The sequence below is a fragment of the Rhinichthys klamathensis genome, unplaced genomic scaffold (genome assembly GCF_029890125.1).
Source record: "Rhinichthys klamathensis goyatoka isolate OS25496 unplaced genomic scaffold, OSU_Roscu_1.1 h1tg000996l_1, whole genome shotgun sequence".
Classification (NCBI taxonomy): domain Eukaryota; kingdom Metazoa; phylum Chordata; class Actinopteri; order Cypriniformes; family Leuciscidae; genus Rhinichthys; species Rhinichthys klamathensis.
In genome coordinates, this window is record NW_026607294.1 from 63,888 (window position 1) to 75,000 (window position 11,113).

General features: G+C 49.1%; 1 protein-coding gene across 1 annotated transcript in view; it reads left to right on the forward strand.

The window, feature by feature from the left end:
- Positions 1–42: 42 nt before the first annotated feature.
- Positions 43–11,113, forward strand: part of LOC130078815 (NEDD4-like E3 ubiquitin-protein ligase WWP1) — a 28,393-nt gene continuing 17,322 nt past the window's right edge. The window contains exons 1-14 of the mRNA XM_056244499.1: positions 43–128; positions 1,279–1,332; positions 1,643–1,741; positions 1,822–1,960; positions 6,208–6,332; positions 7,032–7,172; positions 7,251–7,305; positions 7,463–7,644; positions 7,776–8,037; positions 8,185–8,280; positions 10,533–10,707; positions 10,799–10,853; positions 10,942–11,026; positions 11,110–11,113. The exon at positions 11,110–11,113 is cut by the window's right edge and continues 125 nt beyond it. Coding sequence (XP_056100474.1) covers positions 1,681–1,741; positions 1,822–1,960; positions 6,208–6,332; positions 7,032–7,172; positions 7,251–7,305; positions 7,463–7,644; positions 7,776–8,037; positions 8,185–8,280; positions 10,533–10,707; positions 10,799–10,853; positions 10,942–11,026; positions 11,110–11,113 — 1,380 coding nt within the window. The 5' untranslated portion in view covers positions 43–128; positions 1,279–1,332; positions 1,643–1,680. The remainder of the gene's footprint in view (positions 129–1,278; positions 1,333–1,642; positions 1,742–1,821; positions 1,961–6,207; positions 6,333–7,031; positions 7,173–7,250; positions 7,306–7,462; positions 7,645–7,775; positions 8,038–8,184; positions 8,281–10,532; positions 10,708–10,798; positions 10,854–10,941; positions 11,027–11,109) is intronic.

Here is an 11,113-nt window from a genome sequence, read left to right on the forward strand (position 1 = left end):
GTGTGAGTGTGTGCGTATTTGTGTATGAGAGAGAGAGTGTGTGTGTGTGTGTGTCAGTAGGAGGAGCCTGTTCTGTTTAGTTCACTTCAGTTAGTTAGAGTCGCAGTGACTCGCAGCTGCATCTTCTGGTGAGTTTAACTCTTTGTCTGATTAGTTTAATGGCATTGACTAGTTTAACGCTTTTTAAACTCACTGCAGAGTTTCACCGTCGATCTGCAGGTTAAATATGAAAATGGCGGTGCGGCTTCAGGCCTGATCCAGATTAATCCCGATTACATGACAAACTCACACCTGAATGAGTGTGTGAGAGACACACAGGTGTGTGAAGGACTCTGCGAGTCTGACAGTAATGTGTGTTTGTTCACAATGACAGTTTATTTGTCGTTTAATCCTGTCAGAGCGCGTTAGCCGTGACGCTAACGTGTTAGCCTGTTAGCATGAGTCTGCGGATAAACGGCGGAATATTTGCCGTTCAGTCACAGAATTACACAACAGAATCTGATTCACATGTCCCTGATTCACACACATGAACAATTAGCGACGTAAAACTCATTTAAGATCATTTGTGCGCCGGGGAAGTCATTAATGAGCGCCGGTAACAGGCCGCAGAGAGACAGACAGACACACCGATAAACACACAGAGGATAGACAGCTTAGTATATATATAACGTTATATATATACATATATTATTTGATCAGCATATGGACCGATAGAGAGGCAGACAAATCCTAAACGCTTGTATATTTAAACATTAATTCACAGTGAGAGAAGTTATAAACACTGACTATATCAGACAGACATGTAAATAAATACAGGTAGTGTCACTCCTTTTCTAAATGTTTCATGTCATTTTGTTCACCCTAACCCTACTTGCATTTACTTCTGAAAAAGCAGGTTGTGTAAACTGCATTTATATTAAATATAATAATGTGTATGGGAAATTATAATAATGTGTCTAACCCTAACTGAACTGCCAGTAAACACACTGACCGTCCAGTATCACACAAACATGAACGTGCCGAGACTCAGTTTCTCCCATCAGCCCTGTGGTTTAGGGAAGCCGTACGTTACATGAACGAATGAAGCCTTGGCCTCATGAAGGTCAGCCAGATGTTGGTCAGATTCACTCGTCACGGTGGAGATAACTTAGGGCGATAGACATCCATGAGGCGACGTTCCTGATCATCAGATTCAGCAGAATGAGCCGGAACATGAAGGCTGGCTCTCTCTGTCTGAAGGATGAACCGTTGTGTGATTGTGTGTGTCTTGTGTTGCAGTGCATCATGGCTCGCAGTGACGGCTGAAGATCCTCAGGCTCTCGCGCATCAGCTGTGAGTTGAAGAAAGTTTGCTTCTTAGTTTGGCGATGAAGAGTGCAGATGGGTAGTTGATGTGAAGTTTAGAATCCGTTTAAAAGGGGTCATGAACTGCATTTTATGTTTATAAAATGTTTTCCCAAGGTGCTCTTTTAATGTTAGTAGAATATTTGCATCAAAAACTCTCATAATGTAGAATTAAAAGGACTTTTTCTCCCCTCTGATTTAAAGCGTGTGTGCAGACGGTCTTACGCAGAGGAATCCATCTCTGTCACATTATAAATGCAGATGTCCAGCGATGTGCATGTGAGCGTGTGTTCCCTCAGGTCCTGTAGTTGATGGAGTGTGTGGTGTGTTTGAGGTCATGGCCACGGGCTCCTCCAGAAGCGACTGTAGCAATAACGCCAGAGAGCTGCACGCCGTTGGTAAGACCACGCCCACAGGAACAGGAAGTGACATGTTTTCTTCACATGCTGATGTGTGTGTGTTGTGTCTGCATGTGCAGTTTCCTGTGCCAAACTCAAGAGGAAGAAGAACTGGTTTGGAACGACCATCTATGTGGAAGTGACATCAGAGGGAGTGAGCAAGAAAACCACCAAATCCCACAGCTCCTCCAATCCCGCGTGGGACGAGCGCCTGACGCTGTGAGTCTCGAGCGACGCTTCTCCGCTAACACGAGCGGGATCTGCTCGTTTCTTTAAGTCTCGTCATCATTTGAGAAAGTCAGTTACATTAGAAGTAGATTGGTCTAATTTGGATCTGAAGAGTGAGCCTGATCCCCCCAGTGTAGAGTAACCCGAGCCTCCCGCTGTTCACTGATTCCTCGTTTCCACCAAAAAAGAACTGGTTCGGAACTGGTGCTGGTTCCACTTGCGAACCTTCTCAGAACCGGTTTGTTTTTCCACTGACTAGAGAGCCCAGCGAACGACGTCGTTACGTCACTGTGTGTCAGGGTTTCCGTTGTCCGGTAATTACCGGACATTGGCGGGGAAAAAAATGAAATGTCCGACAAAATTAAATCTCTCCGGTCAAATTGTCCGATTAAAATTGCGTAATAATCCCGCCCCCCTAACACAATATGAATTTGAGAATAAGCCTAAAATGTATAAAGCAAAAATACACCGACCTTTGGCTTATAAAGGAACAGGCTCTACCGTTTGAAAGTTATTAAACAACATCGCATGCTGCATTTCAAATAAAGCGCACGCCTAGAACGGCTGTAATATAGACCTAAACAACGAACGATTGAGTGAGACGGTTCAGATATGGCCAGGTCCATTGATATTATTGATAAAGTTGATAAATTAATAAAGTTGACGATGCAGACTCGCCATCTTCGCAGTAGTGAACGCGCCTATAGAGAGAAGTGTGCACGCGCCGGCGCCTCCGGGTCCTGATTAGCCTATATTGTCCACTATATTCGCTTCTTATTTAATAATCCAGGCAAATTTGTTGATGAAACATTGATTAAAATTAATATACAATTTATACAAAACGAAATTTTCAAGCAAAAATAATATTAGAAGATGGCTGGGTTGATTATTATTCGAAAATCGCATCCCTCCACCACACACACACATGCATTAGGCTACACACCAGAGCATGAGCAAAGCGGAGCGGTGTGACGCTTATTATAAGTTAAAAAACTTAAATATACGTTTCATATTTATAAATAATATAATGTTATTATTTTTTTATTTCATCTATGTTGATTAGGCTATATGAAAAGGGAACCGCATGAGATGAGTAAGATAGGATCATAAGATCACCAATAGGCCTATATATCGGAAAACATTTGGAATTGGTCAGACATGATTTTGACCACTTATTTAGTTTTGTTTTGTAGAAAGCCTTTCTTTAAAGTTTATTTCGTTTTGTATAAATTGTATCTTCATTTTAATCAATGTTTCATCAACAAATTTGCCTGGATTAATAATTAATAATTTATTCATATGAAGTGAGCATTTCTCTCTCTAGGCGCGTTCACTACTGCGCAGATGGCGAGTCTGCATCGTCAACTTTATCAATTTATCAACAATTCAAATGTTTCATGCATAATCATTACTTTCGCCGGTTCTTTGTGGCAAGCTTTATTTCAGGTGTTGCGTGATATCTCTGCGCCCAGTAGCAGTGCTTCGCCTGTGTAGAGTCTCCGCAACGGCGATGGATTGAAACGCGCGTCCGAGTGAAGATTGTGCAACTCGCGCGGCGCGTCGTCCATGACACTGATAGCAGCGACACGAGCGCTCAGCTTGATTTAAAAAACAACTGATTTTAGCGCTAGATCTCTTATTTAATAGCGAACTAAATGAATGATCTGCTAGTTAACTGGATATGTTTTATTTATTTCTATTAGGTACATCCGTGCCTCAATGTTTCAAAAAGTGAATGTGTGTGAAACCATCAGGGCCGGCCCGAGGCATAAGCGAACTAAGCGGCTGCTTGGGGCCCCTTGGCCACCAGGGGGCCCCCCAATCGAGTCGAAAAACCGAAAAATATTTTTTTTAGATGACTTAAACAAGTGACAAAAATGAATAAATGAATATGATTGAATGAATGAATATTTCGAAGACAAGAGAATTCTGATTACATGATCAATATTACCTGCCTACAACTGCTGCTGTGTCTGCCAGCGTTTAAGTCATGCGCATAATCTAGACACCTCGCGCGTGCATAGACAATTCGTGCGCAACTGCGTATAGTCACGGTAATGTTAAGCCATGTAACAAAAAAGGACGTATCCTTCTGGTGCCGAAAATAGAAAGAAGAAAAGGCCAGAGGAGGAGAAAAAAAGAGCAAGATAAAACTATATTTGCATGATTATTTACGGTATGTTTTGTGCAGACCATTCCTATCTACGGCAAGCCCCGAGGGGAAAAATACATTGCATACGCACATACAACGAGCGCCAGTACATCATTACCGGTATTATAGTAACAGACTTTGTTGGATTCTGTCATGTACAATCCAACCAAGTCTGTTACAATAATAATCAACAAAAAAAACTTACAATGTATTGAGACAGTTGAGAAATAATAATATTTTTACAGTTTTCAACAATAATTGTCATTGTTGAACCCTCTTATTATGTTGATTTCTCAGTTTTGTCATTATTTTAGCAAATAAATTATTTGATATGTTTTGAGAGTTTGTTTTAAGAACTTTCAAAGAGTTAGAAAAAGAGTAAAGTAAAAGTTAAAACTTTATTTAAGTATAGGCTATCTATTTTTTATTAAGTATTTATTTTGTATTAATAGGCTACATAACCTCACTGTATTAATTTATAATGTATCATTATTGCGTGATATTTGTGTCAATAATCGTCAAGCACAGGTGACTCCGCGTAGTGGGAGGGGGCCCCCAAATCAAATTCTGCTTAGGGCCCCCAAAAGGCTCGGGCCGGCTCTGGAAACCATAGTAAAAAACAATTGGTGTTAATTGACGCCAATCGGACGTTCATGTTTTTTTCCGTCTGTTTGAAAGTTAGGCTAATAATAACATGTTGCATTCTATACGGCCTGATTATGTCATTTTTTAAGTTACATAGCCTGCCTCCAGTTTTCCTCAACTGGACTAATTAAAGGTGCTCTACGTAACTTTTAGCGGCCTCTAGTGGTGATGTTTCAGATTGCAACCAAATTTTACAAGAGCGCTCGTGCTCAAACTCATAGACAATACCGTCTATTACGCAAATATCTCGGCGAATACTAGACGGATTCGGCGAGCACCGAGCTCGTTGGGACCATCTAGTCGAGCTGAAAAGAACCATATAAGTTCCATAGTTTTTGGTGGTGTTTTCGCGGAGATATTAGCAGAAAACCATCGGGCGCGCTGCAAAATTGCGGACGCCGGTGACGTCACGATCTCAGAAGAAAATCGCTCGTATCTCTGGAACGCAAAGACCCAGAGAGCTCAAATTCGGGGGAGGAGGTCCCAGGGGAACCCTTGCCCGAACACTAGAGTGGCGGGCCTCTGGGATGCCCCCTACCGGATCGCCGTTCGCTGGGACCCCCGATTTCGAACATAATGGATGCTATAACTCGGGGAGCCGGGCGAGTTGGACCTCGGGGGTGGGCTCATTCGAAAGGCCCCGTCCAGCACTACGAACGATTTGAGTCTTGGGAATATTGATCAAAGATTGACTGAGATATAAGCCGAAAAACGTGCGCCTTTAACCGGACGTAACTCCCTGACCGTCTACAATAGACTGTATAAGGAGAGCGGCTCGGGAGCGCATGCACCTCACATCCGGTGGATTTCGCGGTAAATCCGACCCGGAGACTTCACATAGAAATAGGAATACTGGCCTTCAGAGGTAATAGCAAAACCCGACAAGTGGATCATTGTAATGTGTGATTACAACCCCTTCACACACAGGCAATAAAAAAAGGATTCATTTTAGAAGAAAACTTCCATATAGCACCTTTAAGAGGCGATATTTGACCGGCATATCATCAAAATGTCCGTTAAATGAAACCTCTGCCGGTCACTTTGACCGGCACCATTTTTTTCTAGCGGAAACTCTGCTGTGTACGTCGCCATGCGTCTTAGCTTTCCCGTTCCCGTCATGTTGTTGGTCACAATAGCCCTGTCCCCCCGCCCCCGACGCAAGCATGCCGTGGGTAAAGAACGGCTCTAGTCCAGCAAAGGGTTGGTGCCGCTTTGGAACCAATTTTCCTGGCCGGCAAAGAACTGGTTCGCGAGTAGACACCGCTCCGAATCGGCTCTGAAAATGCTTTGGTGGAAAAGGGGTACCAGTCAGAAACACAGTCAGGCTTTATGCTGCTAATAGACTGACTCTGTTGCAGCTTTTAATGGAATAATCAGTGTTTTCTCTCCAGAGTAGCAGATAATGAAGCGAGCTGTTCGTTTGTGTGCTGACTCTGTGCAGGAACATCACGCCGCACTCGCTGCTGGACTTCAGGGTTTGGAGTCACCACACGCTGAAGACCGACACCTTGCTGGGGAAAGCCTCACTGGACCTGATCGGGACCCTCCGGAAACATGACGGCAAACGTACGTCTGATCCTGGGCCTGATTGGAACAACGGGCCATGGTGGGCGGGTCATCAGGGGGCGGAGCAACGGGTCATGGTGGGCGGGTCATCAGGGGGCGGAGCAACGGGCCATGGTGGGCGGGGCATCAGGGGGCGGAGCAACGGGCCATGGTGGGCGGGACATCAGGGGGCGGAGCAACGGGCCAGGGTGGGCGGGACATCAGGGGGCGGAGCAACGGGGCATGGTGGGTGGGGCATCAGGGAGCGGAGCAACGTGCCATGGTGGACGGGGCACCAGGGGGCGGAGCAATGGGCCATGGTGGGCGGGACATCAGGAGCGGAGCAACGGGCCAGGGTGGGTGGGGCATCAGGGGGCGGAGCAAAGGGTCGGGGTGGGCGGGTCATCAGGGGGCGGAGCAACGGGGCATGGTGGGTGGGGCATCAGGGGGCAGAGCAACGTGCCATGGTGGGTGGGGCATCAGGGGGGCGGAGCAAAGGGTCGGGGTGGGCGGGGTATCAGGGGCGTAACACCCCTAATTTTTACTATTGGGAAATTCTAGTAATAGAAAAAAATATTCTAAAAAAACTGCATAAATATAATCTTTATATTTCATTTGGATGAAATGATATAAGATTTCTGGACGCACACTGCTCCTGGCTGTAGTGTGCAGAGCATGAAGGGTCATGTGTGGTGACAGCTGAGGCTGGTGTCGTTTCAGTGGAGAACGTGCGAGAGGTGTTGGCTCTGACCGCGGACGGCAAGAACGGAGTCGTGTCCACCGGGGAGCTCACCGTGATCCTGGACGGGCTCTCCTTTGACCCGCTGCACATGCTCAACGGAAACCCCACCACTGCGAGCAGTAAGACCCCTGCTCTGACCTCTGACCTCTAACCTCTGACCTCAGGCTGCCCGTGTCATCCCTCTGTCTGTCTTACAGAAGTCCATCAGAATGGAGACGCTCTTCATGAGAACCGGGACGAGACGCAGAACAGGTGAGGGGAGGGGGGGGTTCTCGAGCAGATCATCAGCTCTTCATGCTTATGACTGTGTGTTTGTAAAAAACTGAATATGTGTTTGGCTTAATTATACATAATTGTGTGTCTGTACCTCATCATCATCATCAGTATCTCTGTATCCTTGATTCTGCAGGGCTGTGAACGGCTCAGACGGACCAGACAATGAAGCTCCGCCCACATCATCTGCCAACAGTGAGATTAGCCCCTCCCCCCTCCTCAATGGAGACAGAGACTCCTCCCCTTCACACCAAACTCCCAGTCCAAAGGCCACGCCCACTCCGCAGCCCGGCAACAGTGAAGTGAGCAGCGCAGCCGGTGAGAGTCGCGTGTCACTTCCTGCTGCTCATTTCCTGTGGATCTCACAGAAAGTTCTTTTTAATACTCGTCTTGAATATTTCTAAATAAAGCAGAATGATGATTGATGTGTGTGTGTGTGTGTGTGTCAGTGAACGGCGAGGGTTGTGAGGTGTCGTCTGCGGGTGATGATGAAGGCGCTCCTCCTCCCGCCGCTGATGTTTCCTGCAGTTCTTCCTCTTCTCCTGCAGGGGGCGCTCCTGCTCCTGCCATCACTGCGTCACCACCAGCCTCCACTTCTGCAGTGCCGGACACACACACACACACTCCTGCTGCCTCCAGCTCACCCGACCCTGAGGGAGCGAAACCAGGACAGCAGCCGCCAGCAGCCGGACCAGAACCACTGCCACCCGGGTCAGACTCTCTCACACACACACACACACACTCACACACTGCCACCAGGGTCAGACTCTCTCACACACACTCTCTCTCTCACACACACACACACACACACACGCTTGACCGTTACACTGTAATCTGAGTGAGTATGTGTTTTCTCAGATGGGAACAGAGGAAGGATCCTCACGGCAGAACGTACTACGTCGATCACAACACGAGAACGACGACATGGGAGAGGCCGCAACCGCTACCGCTGGGGTGTGTGTGTGTGTGAGACGAGCGTGCGTGAGATCTGTGTGAGACGAGGGGGTCTGTGTGTGTGAGACGAGCGTGTTCGGGTCTGTGTGTGCGGCTCTGTGTGTGCGGATCTGTGTGTGAGACGAGTGTGTGCGGATCTGTGTGTGAGACGAGTGTGTTCGGGTCTGTGTGTGAGACGAGTGTGTGCGGATCTGTGTGTGAGACGAGTGTGTGCGGATCTGTGTGTGAGACGAGTGTGTTCGGGTCTGTGTGTGCGGATCTGTGTGTGCGGATCTGTGTGTGAGACGAGTGTGTGCGGATCTGTGTGTGAGACGAGTGTGTGCGGATCTGTGTGTGAGACGAGTGTGTGCGGATCTGTGTGTGCGGATCTGTGTGTGAGACGAGCGTGTTCGGGTCTGTGTGTGCGGCTCTGTGTGTGCGGATCTGTGTGTGAGACGAGTGTGTGCGGATCTGTGTGTGAGACGAGTGTGTTCGGGTCTGTGTGTGAGACGAGTGTGTGCGGATCTGTGTGTGAGACGAGTGTGTGCGGATCTGTGTGTGCGGATCTGTGTGTGAGACGAGTGTGTGCAGATCTGTGTGTGAGACGAGTGTGTGCGGATCTGTGTGTGCGGGTCTGTGTGTGCGGATCTGTGTGTGCGGATCTGTGTGTGAGACGAGTGTGTGCGGATCTGTGTGTGCGGATCTGTGTGTGCGGATCTGTGTGTGCGGGTCTGTGTGTGCGGATCTGTGTGTGCGGGTCTGTGTGTGCGGATCTGTGTGTGCGGATCTGTGTGTGCGGATCTGTGTGTGCGGGTCTGTGTGTGCGGATCTGTGTGTGCGGGTCTGTGTGTGCGGGTCTGTGTGTGCGGATCTGTGTGTGCGGATCTGTGTGTGCGGATCTGTGTGTGCGGATCTGTGTGTGCGGATCTGTGTGTGCGGATCTGTGTGTGCGGATCTGTGTGTGCGGATCTGTGTGTGCGGATCTGTGTGTGAGACGAGTGTGTGCGGATCTGTGTGTGCGGATCTGTGTGTGCGGATCTGTGTGTGCGGATCTGTGTGTGCGGGTCTGTGTGTGCGGATCTGTGTGTGAGACGAGTGTGTGCGGATCTGTGTGTGCGGATCTGTGTGTGAGACGAGTGTGTGCGGATCTGTGTGTGCGGATCTGTGTGTGCGGATCTGTGTGTGCGGATCTGTGTGTGCGGATCTGTGTGTGCGGGTCTGTGTGTGCGGATCTGTGTGTGCGGGTCTGTGTGTGCGGATCTGTGTGTGCGGATCTGTGTGTGCGGGTCTGTGTGTGCGGATCTGTGTGTGAGACGAGTGTGTGCGGGTCTGTGTGTGCGGATCTGTGTGTGAGACGAGTGTGTGCGGGTCTGTGTGTGAGACGAGTGTGTGCGGATCTGTGTGTGCGGATCTGTGTGTGAGACGAGTGTGTGCGGGTCTGTGTGTGAGACGAGTGTGTGCGGATCTGTGTGTGCGGATCTGTGTGTGAGACGAGTGTGTGCGGATCTGTGTGTGCGGATCTGTGTGTGCGGATCTGTGTGTGCGGATCTGTGTGTGAGACGAGTGTGTGCGGGTCTGTGTGTGAGACGAGTGTGTGCGGATCTGTGTGTTCGGGTCTGTGTGTGCGGATCTGTGTGTGAGACGAGTGTGTGCGGATCTGCGTGTGAGACGAGTGTGTGCGGTCTGTGTGTGAGACGAGTGTGTGCGGATCTGTGTGTGTGTGTGTGTGTGCGGGTCTGTGTGTGTGTGTGTGTGTGCGGGTCTGTGTGTGTGTGTGTGTGTGTGTGCGGGTCTGTGTCTGTGTGTGTGTGTGTGTGTGTGTGTGTGCGGGTGTGTGCGGGTGTGTGTGTGTGTGTGCGGGTCTGTGTGTGTGTGTGTGTGTGTGTGTGTGCGGGTCTGTGTGTGTGTGTGTGTGTGTGTGCGGGTCTGTGTCTGTGTGTGTGTGTGTGTGTGTGTGCGGGTGTGTGTGTGTGTGTGTGTGCGGGTCTGTGTGTGTGTGTGTGTGCGGGTCTGTGTGTGTGTGTGTGTGTGTGTGTGTGTGTGTGTGTGTGCGGGTGTGTGCGGGTGTGTGTGTGTGTGTGCGGGTCTGTGTGTGTGTGTGTGTGTGTGTGTGTGTGTGCGGGTCTGTGTGTGTGTGTGTGCGGGTCTGTGTGTGTGTGTGTGTGTGTGTGCGGGTCTGTGTTAATTGTGCTAATGTTTTTCATGTATATGTTTATTAATGTTTTGATGCATGTCATGTCACACACTGTGTGTGTGTGTGTGTGTGTCCTCAGCTGGGAGCGCAGGGTGGATAACCGCGGCAGGGTTTATTACGTGGATCACAACACGCGCACCACCACATGGCAGCGGCCCACCATGGAGTCGGTGAGGAACTTCGAGCAGTGGCAGTCCCAGCGCAGTCAGCTACAGGGAGCCATGCATCAGTTCAACCAGAGATACCTGTACTCGGTACATCACCTGTGTGTGTGTGTGTGTGTGTAACTCATCTACACACTGATGCTGCTCAGCGCTCACTCTCTCTCTCTCTCTCTCTGATCAGGCCTCCATGATGTCGGCTGAGAACGATCCTCTGGGGCCGCTGCCGCCGGGCTGGGGTAAGTTAGCATTCGCTGTCGGTGCGTCTCTCCCGCTAGCACACGCGTGTGTGTCTGTAACGTGAGTGTGTTACGCTCGTGTTCTCAGAGCGCCGTGTGGACACCAACGATCGCGTCTACTTCGTCAATCACAACACCAAGACGACGCAGTGGGAAGATCCGCGAACACAAGGGTGAGTGAAGCTCACGACTGTCCTCTACGCCGATCTGCTGTGCGCTCTCATCACGCGTGTGTGTGTGTGTGTGTGTGTATCAGGCTG